At 51.4% G+C, this 16,791-nt stretch overlaps 5 protein-coding genes and 1 non-coding gene across 6 annotated transcripts; 4 read left to right on the top strand and 2 right to left on the bottom strand.

The window, feature by feature from the left end:
* The first annotated feature begins 19 nt into the window (after positions 1-19).
* Positions 20-2,016, top strand: BX661DRAFT_180223 (Aldehyde/histidinol dehydrogenase). The gene is given in 5 exon segments (XM_051535411.1): positions 20-327; positions 375-583; positions 622-910; positions 982-1,663; positions 1,675-2,016. The coding sequence occupies 5 exon segments, from the start codon at positions 120-122 to the stop codon at positions 1,907-1,909; spliced, it is 1,623 nt and encodes a 540-aa protein (XP_051392706.1). The 5' UTR covers positions 20-119; the 3' UTR covers positions 1,910-2,016.
* Positions 2,017-2,205: 189 nt separating this feature from the next.
* Positions 2,206-2,288, top strand: BX661DRAFT_t61. Its single transcript has one exon. It is a non-coding gene; the product is annotated as a tRNA-Leu (tRNA).
* Positions 2,289-8,017: 5,729 nt separating this feature from the next.
* Positions 8,018-9,739, top strand: BX661DRAFT_89931 (autophagy protein Apg17-domain-containing protein). The gene is made up of 3 exons (XM_051539572.1): positions 8,018-9,096; positions 9,505-9,553; positions 9,738-9,739. Exons 1-2 carry the CDS (start codon positions 8,379-8,381, stop codon positions 9,513-9,515), a joined length of 729 nt encoding a protein of 242 aa, XP_051392705.1. The 5' UTR covers positions 8,018-8,378; the 3' UTR covers positions 9,516-9,553; positions 9,738-9,739.
* Positions 9,740-10,233: 494 nt separating this feature from the next.
* Positions 10,234-11,821, bottom strand: BX661DRAFT_89916 (uncharacterized protein). Its single transcript, XM_051539571.1, has one exon. The coding sequence runs from the start codon at positions 11,623-11,625 to the stop codon at positions 10,507-10,509; it is 1,119 nt and encodes a 372-aa protein (XP_051392704.1). The 5' UTR covers positions 11,626-11,821; the 3' UTR covers positions 10,234-10,506.
* Positions 11,822-12,001: 180 nt separating this feature from the next.
* On the bottom strand, positions 12,002-13,129 carry BX661DRAFT_197421 (mitochondrial biogenesis protein AIM24; the record flags this gene model as incomplete). Its single annotated transcript, XM_051538127.1, has 3 exons — positions 12,002-12,163; positions 12,214-12,964; positions 13,020-13,129. The coding sequence occupies 3 exons, from the start codon at positions 13,127-13,129 to the stop codon at positions 12,002-12,004; spliced, it is 1,023 nt and encodes a 340-aa protein (XP_051392703.1).
* A 463-nt stretch (positions 13,130-13,592) lies between these two features.
* On the top strand, positions 13,593-16,356 carry BX661DRAFT_204482 (uncharacterized protein; the record flags this gene model as incomplete). The annotated part of the gene is made up of 2 exons (XM_051538558.1): positions 13,593-15,987; positions 16,059-16,356. 2 exons carry the CDS (start codon positions 13,593-13,595, stop codon positions 16,100-16,102), a joined length of 2,439 nt encoding a protein of 812 aa, XP_051392702.1. The 3' UTR covers positions 16,103-16,356.
* Positions 16,357-16,791: the final 435 nt, after the last annotated feature.

The following is a 16,791-nucleotide window of genomic DNA, read 5'->3' as shown; positions in this document are numbered from 1 at the left end:
TATTTTCAACACGTGTTGGCGATTCTTGTTTGTTTGTTTCTCTGCCTTTAAACTTCTTGCGCTCCAAAATAAACCTAAATTCCATTTAATATTAAAAATAGAATTCCAAAACCCAAAGCATGGATTGCCTTCGCCAACATCTGTCGCAGTGCGACTCACTCCCCATCGTCATTGCTGTCATTGCCGGCAGCGCCGTGCTCTACATCCTGTTCTTCCGCAATCGCAGTCTCCCTGCAATCCGCTTTGAACTCAAGCCGCCGGCCGAGAGCCTCCCCGGATGGCGCGCCAACGAAATATTGGATGAACCAAGTATTTTCATCAAGGACCGTCCTGATCTGATCCAATGTTTCGACCCGCCACCGGCCGCTCCCTAGGACAGGCCCCCGTGACCACGCCTGACGAGCTCTCGGATAAGCTGCAGCGCGCTCGCAGTGCGCAGGCGACCTGGTCTCTGACCACGTTTGAGCAGCGGCGGCAGGTTCTGCGGACGCTCAACGACTTTATTATCTCCCACCAACGCGAGATCTGCCAGGTGGCGTGCCGCGATTCAGGCAAGACCATGATTGATGCAACCCTGGGCGAGGTGCTGACGACGTCGGCCAAGCTACAATGGACATGAAGAATGGTGAACAGGCACTAATGGACGACAAGCGCGATCCTGGCTTTATGATGATGTACAAGCGGGCTCGCGTGGTCTACCAGCCGCGCGGCGTGGTTTCCGCCCTGGTTTCGTGGAACTACCCGTTCCACAACACCATTGGTCCGGTCATTTCGGCCATATTTTCGGGTAACGGTATTGTCATCAAGGCTAGCGAGCACGTTGCCTGGAGCATGTCCTACTGGGAGCAGATAGTGAAGCGCGCGCTGAATGTGTGCGGCCACAACCCTGATCTCGTCCAGTTTGTCACTGGTTTTGCCGACATTGGAAATGCGCTGACGTCGTCGTCGTGATTGACCACATTACCTTTATTGGGTCACCAGAGGTCGGCAAGTTGGTGATGAAGTCGGCTAGCTCGAACCTGACCCCGGTGACGCTTGAGCTGGGCGGCAAGGATTGCGCTATCGTGTTTGCCGACTCTGATATGTCGCAGTGCATCCCTGTGCTCATGCGCGGTGTCATCCAGAACGCTTCCCAGAACTGCATCGGCATCGAGCGCATCCTTGTGCAGGACGCCGCCTACGACAACTTTGTCAGTGAAATGACCCGCCGCATCAAGGCCGTGCGCCTCGGCGCTATCCTCGATGACCAGCCTAACCAGGTTGACTGCGGCGCTATGATTCTGTCGAACAGCTTTGGCCGCCTCGAGTCCCTGATTGCCGATGCCGTCTCCAAGGGCGCCCGCTGCCTGGCTGGAGGCCACCCCTATATTCATCCGCTTCATCCCAAGGGCCAGTACTTCGAGCCCACTTTGCTTGTTGATGTCACACCGGACATGGACATCACGCGCAATGAGACCTTTGGTCCTATAATGGTCATTATGAAGTTCAGCGACGAGCAGGATGTCCTGAACAAGGTCCACTCTTCGCCATATGGTCTGGGCTCTAGCGTTTTCTCGGGCAACCAAGCTCGCGCAAGCCGCATTGCTCTAAAATTGCGCGTGGGCATGACAAACGTCAATGACTTTGGCGTCAACTATATCTGCCAGTCCCTGCCCTTTGGTGGGTTGGAATCAGCGGGTTTGGCCGTTTTGCTGGACCCGAAGGCCTGCGCGCACTCTGCGTTGAAAAGGCGTTCACCGAGGATCGCTTCTCCTTTATCAAGACGCCTATTCCGCCCATTGTCGATTACCCTATCCAGGACACGGAAAAAGGATTCAAGTTCACTCAGCAGATTGTTGCCTTTGCTTACAGCGACTCTTGGTGGGCGTCCATCAAGGCCGGGCTTAACCTGGGCAAGCTGTCCATGTGAGATTGAAATGTTGGATTTTGAACAATGTTCTGATCAACACAACTTGATTTGATTATATTGAAATACACTGCTTCACACTAAAAAGACGTCAAATACAAACTCACAGCTGCTTGAATTAAAATTAATTTTACTTCAAGGTGCTTAATTTAAAACTTACATTACGAATCAATAAAGTAATTCTTACATTACATTTTTGTGCGCATCATATAGATAATATTTCTACAATTAATAATGCTTGCTATAATAATATTAGCTTGATGTTTAAACTCAGAAAGAGTTAATAGCTTTAATAAAAAGGGAGTGTGGCCGAGAGGTCTAAGGCGACAGACTCAAGTTCTGTTGGACGTAGTCCGCGTGGGTTCGAACCCCACCGCTCTCAATTTTTGCCATTTAAATTTTTGTTGCGATATTATATGTGAATAGCATATTGCATGATTTATCCTTCCATTTAATAAGTGATCGATAAATTATATATTTGTAAAAAAGACCATGTCAATTGCCCTGGTTGAGATTCATGCTTTCTACCAGCTGCGAGAAATGACTGTTCTTGTCAGCAAGTAGGTTTTCAGGTGAGTCAAACTCTGCCATCTGGCCGTGGTCCATTACCAGGATGCGGTCGCTGTCCATGACAGTGCCCAGCCGATGTGCAATCGTCAACACGGTGCATTCCTTGAACTCGCGGCGAATCACTTCTGAATGATCTGGCCGGTCTTGGAATCCACATTGGCCGTTGCCTCATCCAAATGACAATCTTGCGCCGCCAAAGCAAAGCCCTGCAAAGACTGATGAGCTGCTGCTGGCCGACACTAAAATCATTGCCGCTGTTTTCAACCCATTTGTTTAACCCGACACCCTCGATCCATGGTCCCTTGTCAGATTTTTCGTTATCCAGAGATTGACGTACTTTTCTGTTGGAGTATCGAGAAGGTCGCTGATTTGACCCGCACGAATAGCCGCCCAGACTTCGTCGTCGGTGTACTCGTTGGCTGGATCCAGATTGTCGCGAATAGTACCCCTGAACAGCGCCGGGTCCTGCGGAATGATGGCAATGCGCGATCGCAGGTCACGATGGCCAATGGTTGAAATGTCAACGCCGTCAATCATAATCTGGCCGCTGGCTGGCTCGACCAAACGCATCAGCGCGTATGTGAGTGAGCTCTTGCCTGCACCCGTGCGTCCAACAATGCCAATCTTCTCGCCACCTTGTGCCGAAAAGCTGAGCCCTTTGAGAACCAGATCCAATTCTGGGCGGTAGCGCATACTGTAATCGCGAAACTCAACCACGCCATTTTGCGGCCAACTAGGTTCTGGCCTTGCATCCTCAATGACCGCCGGTGCCTCGTGCTCCCCTTGCTCAGTAAATTGGTAGTAGCGCGAGAATGCCGGGAGTTGATTCTCAAGCCTACCAAACACTTGAGTAAGAGCAGTAGCGCGACTGAACACATTTAATGACAGCGATATCATCACGTCAACCTCACCGGAAAGCACAAGAGCGCTGGTGTAAAGGCGCCTGTAGATATTAAATACCAACACCCCGCTGCGAATGAGTTCGACACAAATGGCGGTTAAAATGCTCTGTAAACTGCCAGCTACTGTATAGTAATAATCGTATTTTATATCCCCAGCAGTCGAGGCTCTGAAGCGGTCCAGGTATCGGTCTGCACATCTGTGAATCCGAAGCAGAGCTCTGTTTTTGAGCACAATATGTTGTGTTTTAACGAATCGTAGAGAAATGGAAAAACCCGAGTTCCCGGATAAAATTTTCCGGATTTCCAAAAAATATGCTGTATAAAATAGTAATGCCAACTAGTGGCAAGCACAGCAACACAACTATTGGCGACGCCATTGTGATCTGAAGTATGGAGGAGGCAGCCAAGAAGCCGTCAAACAGAACGGAGTTGCAAAAGGTCTGTGGAAAATAAATGGCAACGTCGTTTCGATCGTTTATGAATATGTCGACGAACTGTTGCGAAGAGAGTCTCTCAAACAGTGTGAGTGGCAGTGAGAAAATATGCTGATAAGCTGGCGACGCATTTTCTCCAAAACACGTTTGGTCCACAAAACCTCCCTGATCCATGACTCAAGCGAGTTTAGCTGCATGCGACCAATCTCTATAAATGCATTGACAATTAGGTACCTACTCATCGACTGGCGCATCGTGTCGGGATTGCTGTCAACCATGAGTCCGATCCGCAGACTTTCGACATAGTATATCGCATAAACATTGGCAAGCTGGATCGCGGCTACAATAGCAACAGTCCCATACCCACTGAGCTTGATAAACTTCTGCAGCTGCCACAGCTTGAACGGTGGATCCTTCAGCTCGGGTGAATGGTAAACTTTCCAGATTCGGTGTCAGCGTTGCTGGTTGAAGCAGTTTCTGTCGACGAATCAGGGTGTGCTCATCTGTGTTGACAGCAGACACTAAATCGACTGGCTGCTGTTCGGCAATCACAGCATGCCCCTCAGCAAGCGTGACAACCTTGCTGCTCAGCGGCACCAGATGATCGGCGTGGGTGACTAAAATGCGTGTTTTGTCGCCAATGATGCCGCCAGATGCCAAAACGCGCTCAATAATGAGGCGCTCGACCTGCGCATCGACAGCCGCAAGCAAGTCGTCAAAGATGTAAACGTCCGCTTTTAGGTACAGTGCCCTACAAAATAATTAGCAAAATAATTAGCAACAAAGTACATATTCTACATCCTCCATATGTTGGATGTATGATACATGTTTGCTGTGAATATCCAATACTTACCTCGCTAGTGCCAGTCGCACCTTTTGACCGCCGGACAGGTTAATGCCATTAGGGCCAATCTCTGACAGATCGCCAGCTGCAAACTGCTCGACATCCTCGGACAGAGCGCAGGCTTCAAGCACCTGATGCATCCATTCCTCGTCGTACTCAGCGCCATGAGCACGTTCTCGCGGAAGGTGTCGTTCATAATGTATGGCTTCTGGCTAACGTAACCAATCTTGCCATACACACAGCCATGTCCATTGACCACGGGCATCTCGCCGCACAGCCCTGAAAGGAGTGACGACTTGCCGCTGCCAATGCGTCCGATTATCGTTACGAACTCGCCAGCCTTGACGCACAGCGTGATCGGATCCAGTGTAAATTTGCTGTCGCCCCAGCTTAATACACAGCTGTCGAGCTTTACCACAACGCCGTCCTCAGCAGTCTCTGTCACGTGTGTAATATAGACCTTCTGCTCAGCATCAAATAGTGTCTGTATGAAATCCAGACCCTTATTGATTTCAACAATTGTCTTTCCAACAGAAGCAATCGTTTTGGTAAATTTTGTGAGCGAGTCGATTGAGTCCACTAACAGCACGATTTTCGGGTATGATACAGGCTTGCTGGATGCACCAAAAAAGAAATAATTGTCAGCGCCGCGGAAATCTGTGAGGACGCGCACCCGATGAGGTTGACACTGTAGCTTGCCATATGCCAGACCATTGGTGGAACATAGACTGGATTATCTCTGAATGCCTTTACACCTATGAACACATTCTCCCAGGCGTAGAACTTGATTGTGCGGATGTTGTCAAGTATGCTGCGGTAAGTATCTTGAAACCTGGGCATTTTTGTCGCTTGATTCAGTTGTCTCAGGTTCTCGATCTTTGGGAAACCAAGTGGGAGAACAGTTGGTGAATGAGGGTGATGACGATGGGAATGACGGCATACCATCCGATCTCTCTGTAGATGATCCACACGTTGAAGAGCTGACCAAACGCTGAACTGAGGGCACCAAGAAGAGTAACGGTTCCTGACGAGATATTCTGTAGTTTTCTTTTTGAGCTCCATGCGTCATAAGGATTGCAATGGGACATCATAAAAAAATCTAGGGCCTTGGCTTGGAGAAGCGCACACGTTTTTTGTTCCAAATCTCTCTTTACTCTAGAAATGTATCTATCAGCAAGGATGGTGAGCGATAGCAGCTGCCAGAAAATGAGCAGCACGGCCAATCTTGGATAGTCGACTGGGCTTGGGCTGCCGATGGCCGCGAGAATGCCAACAAACAGAATCCGGCGCCAGTGAGTAGCCATTTGAACTAGTGTATCGGCAATAAGCATGCCTACAAGTTCCTTCACTCGGCATTAATAACCCCACGGATGACAAAGAACCTATTTGTGCAAAAACAATAAAATATACTAGCGCATTTAAAAAACAATATACAGTTTAAAACATAAACTCTAGCATGTTTTTTTTAAATGCTTACCTCTGTCTCGGGTCAAACACCGCTTTTTTGCTGTGCTCGCTAAACTCGCTCTCAAACTTGCGGTTGCGCAAATCTTCAATGGAAAGACTACCACTGCGCACAAGCTTGATAATGGCAAATCCATCGAGAGCGCACACGCCCTTGAGATGGAACAAAATGTTGCTTTTCAACTGCGAATTCAGCGCATACCACGCAAGCCAAATGTGAATTGCTGCGCTGGCTGCGGTTGCCGGCAAGGTCATTATCAGCGGCAATTGGCCCAGCCGGTAAAGTCTAACCACATAAAGGCAGGAAGCGCATTGCTGCCGCTGGCTGCGCCCAAATAGTGGCAAAATGCCGAATATGCCGTCAGCGAGACTGCGGCAGACAAAGAAGCAGTAAAAACAACTGAGCTGATGGACGCTCTGGATTAAACAAGTGCCACATTGGCAATGCCCAATGCAATCAGTGGAAACGCAGGCGTGGGCAATGCTTTGCGCCTGGTGGGTTTGGAATTAAACATTGCCACAAGGCAGGCCATTGACACAACAGTATCAATTGCGACGCTAGCGTTTACCGCGATAAAATCGGCAGCCATTTGTTGGTAACTTGAAAAAGATTAATATAAAAAAGTTTAGGGGTGGTGTTTCAACAAGCTGTAAGTAAATAAAATAAATGTGAAAAATATGGTGAGAGAATGAGAGGCGGAAGACACATCAGTGGTTGGGTTTTCTCTATTTTGTTGGTATGGACACATCACTACATTATAATGAAATTTGACATCCAGAAACATATGCAACACTGTTTCGTTTGAGAACAGGTCATGCCAGGTGCAATAAGCAAATAGGACACCTTTTACAAATAGATCCAAAGCCGCAGTCAAATAATGAATCTACTGAATGTAGAAAAAAGCACTGTGAGAAGAAAAATTTATGTGGTTGCAATTTCCTTGCATGGTTGAGCAGTGGCCTGCATTTTATACATGTTTATTGTTCTATATTTTATTATTATTGGACAAGAGTAGACAAAAAACATTTGTATTTTTGCTGTGGCATAGAATGTGTTTAATTCAAAATTTTACAATTTACAATTTACAAATTAAACATTAATTTTTAATATATATTGCAAGTAAATGCTATTTTTGGAGTTTTATTTATCCACAAGAACATAGGATGGAACCTTCCACTTGGTCTCTTTTGTATGTTTCTTCCATGGCTAAATACAGAAACAAACAATAATTGATTCCTTCGCTGTCAATACTTAAAACAACCTAATGTTTGACCAGGCCAGTGTAAATTTACCACCCTGGTTGTAATAGTTGTAAAGTTTAATATTTTGCGATTAATTCCGGCTCACCACTAGTTTTCGAACTGTTACGATTGGCTCAGATGATACCAAATAAATCACCAGTTTGTTTAGTAGTTCTGCTGGTTCAAAGAATATACAGATAAAAATTAAGGATTTTTCATCCACGAGCAAAGTACTTGGCCACTTTATATGCTTTTCCACCATCACATATAGTTATTAAATTGTAAAAAAGGTACTAGCATCATGCGCCATATGGCCATAAGCATTCTCTTTGTGCTCGAAAACACTACACACAATCGAACAAAGCGCGCTGAAAAAAAAGAGAAATAGAGGTAATTGTATTTTTTTTGTTTTTCTTCCGAAATTGGTAATATTAACTTTTACCTTTATATTTTTTCTACTTCACATGGCTTCACTTGAGGCAGTAACGCGTCTATCTGAGCCGTCAATACAGGGCGCACGCACAGTGCGGGAGCTAGTCCAAACATCCTCAGACTCACTAGCGCAGAGCAAACACCACCACGAGCATATCAGCAACATCCACCCACAGTTAGCGTTCTTGCTGGAAGACAACCAGAGGCAAATTCAGTATGCAGCGCTCGAGAGCAACCTACAGCAGCACCTATCGGACATGGAAACCACAGTTAAAGCTAGGTGGCAGGAGGCCCAGGACGTGCAGCGTGAAATGGCAATGGTCATCGAGCTACTGAAGAACCGCGAAGTTGTGGAAAAGGAGTTCCGCAGTCCCAACCTTCCTCCTGGCAACAACCCACAGGCGAGATAAGCACACTTTGTACGACCATATTGACCAGGACGCCGTGGATGTCGTAGACCGCGCAATGAGGGAGTGCTTGGACGAGCTGCGCGAGCTCGCCGAGGCCGACAGGGATTTGTGTGCGGCTGCGTTGAGCGGCATCGCGGGTATTGAGATTCCTGCTGCCGAGGATATCAGCGTTACATGGGCAGGTGTCCAGGATATCGGCGGCTGGTGGAGGAGTCGCAGGCGGTGGTCGATGAGATTGCGCAGGATTCGCGGTCCATGGACCGCCACTGCGACCAGCTGCGGGAGACCGTGCGGGAGCTCGAGGCAGAGGGCGGCGTGCTGAGCATTGCCGACTACAACGTGCTCCTGCGCGACACCAATGAGATACCAGCGATCATCGAGGACATGCGAGAGTGCCTTGGCCAGGTGCAGCGGCGGTCGGAGGAGACTTATGTGAGATACTTGCAGTACTCGGCGTTTTACGCGGACAGTCGCGGGCAGTTCGACGCTATTGCAGGCGTGTCTGGGATTGTCAGTCGGTATGTTGAGGCGGCAGCGGATGCTCAGGTGCGGTTTGAGCGGCTGCTGGTGATGGCCGACGGGTTTTTGTCGGATATGTGGGGGTTGGTCTCTTGGTACCGCAATTTCCACAGCTCCTACGATGGTCTGATTGTCGAGGTACAGAGGCGCAGGCATGTGCAGAAGGAGATGCATGCTGTGGTTGAGGACATGCGCAGTCGGCTGGAGGCCATGTATATGGAGAGGTGCGTGAGAGGGCGAGGTTCGTTGATAGGTCCGGGATGTACCTGCCCAGCGACCTGTGTCCGTTTATCCAGGACCCGCCAGTTATGTTTGTTGTTGAGGAGGATGGGGTTGCTGAGCGACTTGCATCGGTGCAGTCTCATGAAACCAGGTACTCGAAGAACACTGCCAGTGCCACTGCAATGGGTGTCGACTCGGGAACTTGAAAAGAAGAAAAATAACGCTTGTGGTTTTTTTGTTGGCACATGACAGTGATGCAAGGGTGAGGGCCTTCTTTCTGTCAGATTTTTATCTGAGCGCATCTTTTTTTCCGCATACCGTCTTTTTATTTTTATTTGCCAGTACAAAGGGATAGGTTAAAGGACTTTTTTTGCTTGCAAAAGAGTAAAAAAAAACCACATTTTTATTATTATTTTCCGTCCTCCTCCCTCCCCTCCCCACACTTGGCCTTTTGGAATTTCAATACGCCAATTAATTACACATTTTTATCGTTTTCTTATTCTTCCCTCTTTATTTTTTCTTGTATTTTCATTCGTACTATTTTAATCAATATATAAAGGCCGCAATTGAGCAACAATGTCTGCAGCAAAAGGAGTGTTGCGTTCGGTGTAAGTTAATCTGGGAGAGAAAGGAGAGGACATTACGAATTATCAAAAAATAAAACCAACTCATAATATCTTTCTGCTCAAGTCACTAATTCAACAGGGGGGTGTTTTTTTGTTTCTCCAAGCCTTCTTTTGGCTACGTCACCTTGTAATTTATTTATTTTTGCATTTGAAAAAGAAATTGTAGGAAGAATTACACCTTGGGATGCTCGCCTATCCAGAAGAAGGTGCGCGAGGCTACCTCGAATGACCCGGGAAGCGCACCCGAGTCGTTGCTGGCCGAAATTGCCCAGGCAACCTACAACCCGTAAGTATCTTTTTGCTTTATTTTTTCTTCTGGAAATTTTTGCATAAATGGCAATGAGGCTGAAGCCAAGGCGTTTTTCTCTTACCCCCAACTTTAATTGCATATGTATGTAGGAGTGACTTTGTGGGAGTCATGGAGATACTGGACAAAAAGCTCAACGACAAGGGCCGGTACTGGCGGCACGTATTCAAGGCACTAAGAGTGCTGGAGCACTGCATCTGCTTTGGCTCGATAGTCGTGCAGACTACATGGTGGACAACCTCTTTGTGGTCAAGACTTTGCGCGAGTTCCAATACATTGACGACAGCGGGCGCGACCAGGGCGCCAATGTGCGGCAAAAGGCCAAAGCGCTAACCTCCCTTCTCCTCGACCGGACGGCGCTCGAGGAGGCACGCAAAAACCGCAACTACGCCGGTGGGTTCCACAATGGTGACGGGCTGTACCGCACGGGGTACTCTGAAAGCACCAGTCGTTTGCCCCAGAGGCGGATGCCCGACGATCGACAGGAGCAGCAAAGGTCTGGTCATGGCCGGGTCAATAGCTTTTCAGCTGCAGATAATCGCTACGGCGACGATGACCGGGATATGCGCTGGGCGTTGGCGGAAAGCAAACGGTCGGCTACTGCTACTGTCAAGAAACTGCCGAATAATTATGATGAGGATGCGGAGCTCAGGCGTGCTATTGAGGAGAGCGCAAAGGAGGCTAAGGCGGTGCAGGAGAAGAGGGGTGGGAAGGCGGAGGAGGTCGATTTGCTTGGTGGGTTTGGTGACTCGTTTGGAAATACAGCGGCTGCGAATAATTCGGCGATGATGAGTAGTACGAGCTTCTCCCAGCAGCAGCAGCAGCTTGGGAATGTGCAGATGGGCGCCCTTGGGAATGCGCAGTTTGCTGGGGTTGGCGCGAGCAATGCTGCGTTTGATCCGTTTGGCCTGGGCGCCAACGACAACTCATTGTCGATGAGCGGCATGAACGGCATGGGCGGCATGGGCGCATGAACAACCCCTACGGCAACGGCGGCTTCGGCGGCAGCACGAGCCAGTTTGGCGGCAGTGGGAACCAGTTTGGCGGCAGCACAAACCAGTTTGTGTCGCAGACCACGCTGACGACCACCAGCTTGGGCATGGGCATGGGGGGCGCAGGCATTGGCGCAGCTGGGAGCATGTTCGACAATGCAGGCACAGGCGCGTCCGGCAACATGTTCGACAGCGCGAGCGCATCCAGCAATGCGTTCAACAGCGCAGGCATGTTCAGCACTGCAGGGAGCGTTGCTGGCGCCAACACCGCCAACGCGGCGACCTGCTGGGGGGAGGCAACGTGCAGGGCACAGGCGGGTTCGACGGCGCCTCAGGGGCCTTTGGCAGCGCGTTTGACGGCGGCATGGGGCCAAGACGCTGCCATTTGGGGTGAACCCGAATGACCCCAACTCGAAGCTCGCGGAGATCGCGCGCAACAGCAACAAGATCGACCCGTTTGCCAGCCTGGCCATGGGGTCAGCCGCATCCAGCAATCCCTTTGGCGGCACTAGCTCGGCAATGGGTGGCGCGTCGTCGCCATTTGCGATGGGCACGCCTGGGCTCGCTGCTTCTTCGGGAATCGGCGGTGCCAGTGGGCTGATGGCTGCCGGCGGGTCGTCGCTGGTGGATCTGAGCCCGGCGGCGCTGTCCACGTCCAACACATTCCAGTCGTTTGGGCAGGTCAGTCGCAATCCGTTTGCTACCACGGGTGGCTCTAGCGGGCTGGCCACTGGTGGCGGAAGCAAGGTGAGCATGAACCAGATGATGGCTGGATCGAACAACAACAGCTCGGCGGGATTCGGCCAGATGGGGTCGAACAACGTTTTCGGCCAGCAGCAGCAGCCTCAACCGCTCCAGCAGCAGAACACGGGACGAGCATATTTGGCGGCATGCAAACACCGTCGATGCAGACCCAACAACAGATGCTGTTCCAGCAGCAGCAGCAGCAGCCACAGCAGCAGCCAGCAGCAACTCCAGCAGCAGCCAGCAGCAGCAGCAGCTCAATCCTTTCGGCCAGAGCACGCCATCAACGAACAGCCAAAACAACTTTTTCGGCCTGTAATCACATTTACATTTCCATGTTTTTCTTCTCTTTTTATCCTTTCACACATATATATTTTTCAAAGCATTTCAGTTGGCCGAAGACTTTGCGGCAATGTTCTCTGTGATGCGCGTCCACGGCTTCGGCGCCAGTCTGGTAGACACGTAGATTTCGCCGGGTCCCGTGACGCGATACAGATCAGGAACGCCAGCCAAAGTGCGCGTGGCCTTGAGAACCGCCCAAGCACCGGCCTTGGCTGCGCCGGCCGAGGCGCCGACCACAGCGCGGGCGAGCCGCTGACCGCCGCAAGGATCCTGGCCGCCAGCGCATTACCGGGCTCCCCACCGGGCGGCGTAGCCATGGTAGATTCGCCAACAGTCTGTGCGGACCGGGCAGGCGACGGCGGTAGCGATGATACCCTGTTCTCGACCACCGGCGCGCTGCCCACCAGCGGCGCAGCGCGTTCAACAACAACAGCGCCAGTGGTAGGCGCAGTGGGGTTGTGGTCGGATGTCTGCTGGGTAGAGGGCGCGTCCTGCGGCACCACACGCAGCGAGTCCGCCCAGGCAACGACAAACCTCGGGTCCACCAGATACTCCTCGGCATCACCCAGCACCAGGCGATGGATCTCTCCGGTGGCATTCAGCACCACGGTGCCCTTCCCAGTCACACTGTCAAAGGCCAGCGCCCCGAAGCCGCCGCCGCCGCCGATGCCCTTCCACGCGGACACCTGCAGGAACCGCGTCCGCGCCAGCCAGCACCCTCTGCGCACAAACAGCCCTGCTGCCCCGTCCATCCCGACCACCGCCAGGGCCCCGGGCATCCGCGGCGCCAGCAGAATATCCGCCGCCCGAGTGTCCGTCGATATTTCCTGCAAAAACGCTGGCCGTCCGATTAGCGGCTTGAGGAGAGACGTCGGGCCTGGGAGGACTGCCTTTGTGCGCGCCTGTGCGGATTGACCGAGGGTCTGCCCCGGCCGCGTGTAGAGTTGGGAAAAGGGTGGGAGCTGTACTTGGAGGAGGGAGCTGCCCAGGAGTGTAAAGCGTGGGTCGCTGGGGGGCGGCCGCTGATGCGTGGTGCCTTGGAAGAGGCTGGTTAGGTTGCGACCTATGGCGCACCGGTGCGGTGCCGGCGCCGGTGCTGCCGCCGCTCGTGAAGAGTGAGAGACTGCGGACGAATGCGTATGTTGGTGGGCGGCGCAGAAGTAGTTTGTCCATTGGCTTTTTATGTTTATTTTATGATTGCTGTGAGTGTAATTTGATAAATTTATAGAAAAAAGAATGAATTGGGGGGGGGGGGGGCTCAAAGATAGAGAAAATAAATTTATATCGAGGTGGATTTTGAATTATTTCTTTTTTGTCGTTTAGCATTTCATTCTGGTTAAAGCCGGCCAATCACAATTGATCGATTACTGTTCGATCTTTTTTCATGCATATGTTTTCCATTTCGTCACGGGCTTTGCTTTTTTCTTCAGTTTCACTCACATATTTTTTAAACCCAATTCAAGCACACACTAATTCCATTTTTTAAACCCAATTCAAGCACACGCTAATTCATTTTTCAAACCCAATTCAAACACACACGCGCTAATTCCATTCTTCAAACCCAATTTAAACACACACACGCCAATTCCGTTTTTTGCAATTATTAAGGATGAACGCTGGTGGTCGGAGAAAAAGCATGCTGCGCGACCGCCAATTTACGCCTCGCGACACTGCCGGCAGCGGCAGCCACCCTCCGGGGTCCAAGTACACGGGCGACGTGTCCAGTGGCGAGCTCCCTAGCGTCTCCCTCAGCCGACTGACCAGGTCCGAGTTCCAGGCCGAGGAATACCTGAAGGAGACGCTCAAGGCAGTGCCCGAAGGCGGGCTGCGGCAGTTCCGCAAGACGCTGGAGGAGGCGCGCAAGGCAGCGTCAAAGAACCTGCAGCGCAACGTATACAAGAACTACGAAAGCTTTGTGTTTATTTCCAAGGAGATTTCCAGCATGGAGCGGGACATGCAGCTTTTGCGCGAGCTTCTGCACAGCATTAACCAGGTGGGCGGCGACCTGATGGAGGAGGACACCGATGCCGAGGAGGAGGGCCGCATTGGCCGGCGCCGCACCATGCGCATGAGCATGGCAAACCAGAACGACCTGTTCAAGGAGCAGCTGGCCAAAGTATGGGCGAGCATCAGGGACGCACAGCGCTTTGTGCCGTTTGCACCTGGCCGCCACGTGCTCGGCGACGTGCGCAACGTGGCTGAGCTCAGCCCGTCGACCATGCAGCCGCGCCAGCGCGTCGACATCGTCGTCCTCAGCGACATGCTGCTTTTGGCCGTGCGCACCAAGCGCGGCACGCACGCGCAGCCCGCGCTGGTCGCCGACCGCTCGTTTGCGCTGGCCGACATTTCGGTCGCCGAGGTCGCCGACTCGGCGCGCGCCAACAACCTTGTGCGCATCGTCAACCGCGCCGAGACCTTCCTATTCGGCTTTCGCAGCGCCGACGCCAAAAACGAAATGCTGCTGCTGATCAGCCACGCGAAGGCCGGCTTTTTCGGCTCCGAGCCGCCGCCGGGCATGCCGCCGCCCGTGCCTGTGGACCCGCGCGCGCAGTCGGCGCCACCGCGGACGCGCAGCGGCGTCGAGGATGGCGGCGCATCAAGGCCTGGCGCCGAGATGCTCGATGAGCTGGACGTGCTGATTGCGCGCCGCGAGTTCGACGCGGCGACGGCTGCCGTGCAGCGAATCAGCGCGCGCGCGGCCGATGCGCCGCTGCAGCCGGCCGTGCGCCGGGCTGTTGACGCGCACACGGGCGAGCTCGCGCGGCTGATCCTGGCTGATCTGCTGATTCCGTGCTCGCCGCGGCCGCAGGTGGCGGCCAGCGTGCAGCTGCTGCACCGGCTCGGGTGGGACAAGGAGGCCAAGGAGGCGTTTCTGGCGTCACGCAGCTCGACCATCAAGAACCGCACGAGGCAGCTCAAGCTCGAGGGGAACACCGGCATGTACATCCGAGAGCTGGCCGTCGTGTATTTCCGGCTGATCCGCAATACGTGCGAGTGGTACTCGGCGTTCTTTGCCGACCCGACGCTGGTGTCTGCGCTGATCGCCTGGGTGCGCCAGGAGATGGCCGGGTACGCCGTGATCTTCCGCCGCCACGTCTTCCATGAGATGCAGAAGTTCCAGGTCATTGCCAGCTGTCTCAACCATACTCTGGCCGAGGTCAATATCCTGGGCCACGCCGGGCTGGATCTCAAGTTCATGCTGGACCAGGAGTTCTTCCCGGACTTGACCAGCTGCATCCGCAGCTATGAGGCCCGCTGCCTGGCCGTCATGGCCAAGACCGTCGCCGAGGACCCACTCGCTGTGGTCAGCAGGGTATCGATATCCGCCCATAGTGACGCGTCCGGCGCGCAGACCCCTATTATTGCGTCTGTCAGCAAGCTGGATGAGGTTCTGATCGAGTTTGGCAACGAGCTGCGCCACATCGTGCGCGACTCGCTCTACGGCCAAGTTGTTGCCAGTGTCCTGGCCATCATCGAGGGCGTGCTCAAGCAGTTCCTCAATATCCTGCGCAAAACGCACGCGACCATCACCCAGGAGTTTGCTCTTCTGGTTAGTACGCAAGCAGTGGTGAGCTGGGTGATTCCGCGCTCGGCCACGCATCTTGACCGCATATTTGGGCGCACAGTCTCGGACATCCACAACCTGGAGCAGCGCCTGGAGGCATTCCCGGGTACTTTGCAAGATGTGTTTTGCCAGAAACAGGCGGTGGCCGTGTCCAAATCGTCTTTTGACTTTGTCACGGCTACTTTCACGCAGGAGGACCAGGTTACAGACGACATGCAGCCGTCAATGCAGATGGAGGCGTTGCTGAGACAGTTGGGCGAGATATCCCGCGAGCTCGACCGCTGGCCGCTGCCCAAGCGGCCGATCATCAGCGGCATTATCGACTGCATGTTTGTGCAAATGATTGACCCTCGCAACTGGGAAACATCAACCGGCGAAAAGCGCAAATTCAGCCATTTCGGCGTCCACTGTTTAGTCCTTGACATTCATTTCCTCCTTCGAGTTTGCGGCTCCCTTGTTTCTAAAAGTACAAACAATATGGCTAATCGCGTTTGCGAAAAAGCCCTGCGTTTGTACTTTACTAACAACAGTAACCAGGCGAGTGGAAACAACAAAGAGATGAAAAACAAAAGTTGGTATGATAAGCGCGTACTAGAGACTATGCAGAGGTTGGGATTCGGGTTCCCAGATTTTGGAAAGGGCTTTGAGCATAGGTCGCAGCAGAGCTTTGATAGCTTGGGGAATTCGGGATCTGGGTCGGCTGCAAGCTCGAGCAGGAATACTACAGACTCACCGTCGGTTGAGTAATTTAATTACAGTTGATATTTAAATACTCCAGCTCTTTATTCATATGCACTCAATATGGTTTGATAATATATTTGCATTGATAAATTCATATTTTTTTGGTGCACTTGTGGCATTAAAGAAAATATCATCGATTGTTATCAAATGTTTTTTATTTGTTTGCAAAAGTTTTGGCTTTGATCTTAACATATCAATGCTTGTACTTTTTCAAACATTTTCCTGCTTTTTTTCTCCAAAATTATTTTGTTTATCTTTGCAGACAGCAATGATATGTATAAAAAGCCTGATAACATGGGATAATATTTTTTCTCTCTCTCATAATGAACATTTCAGTCATTTTTATACACTTTAGTATTCTTATTGTATAATTTACACAAGAATAACTTTTGCATAAATTACCTTTTAAAATAATCTTTAGTGCTCATATGCTGATGAGCCCATCAGTGCCTTGACCAGAGTTGTATTGTGAATTGAGCTGGTTATAATATATATTACTTAAATGAGACTATGAATAGAGTTGAAGGCC

Source organism: Kickxella alabastrina (assembly GCF_025024165.1).
Source record: "Kickxella alabastrina strain RSA 675 chromosome Unknown BX661scaffold_7, whole genome shotgun sequence".
Lineage (NCBI taxonomy): Eukaryota > Fungi > Kickxellomycota > Kickxellomycetes > Kickxellales > Kickxellaceae > Kickxella > Kickxella alabastrina.
The sequence above is the reverse complement of the archived record's forward strand: the minus strand, read 5'-3'. Positions and strand labels throughout refer to the sequence as shown.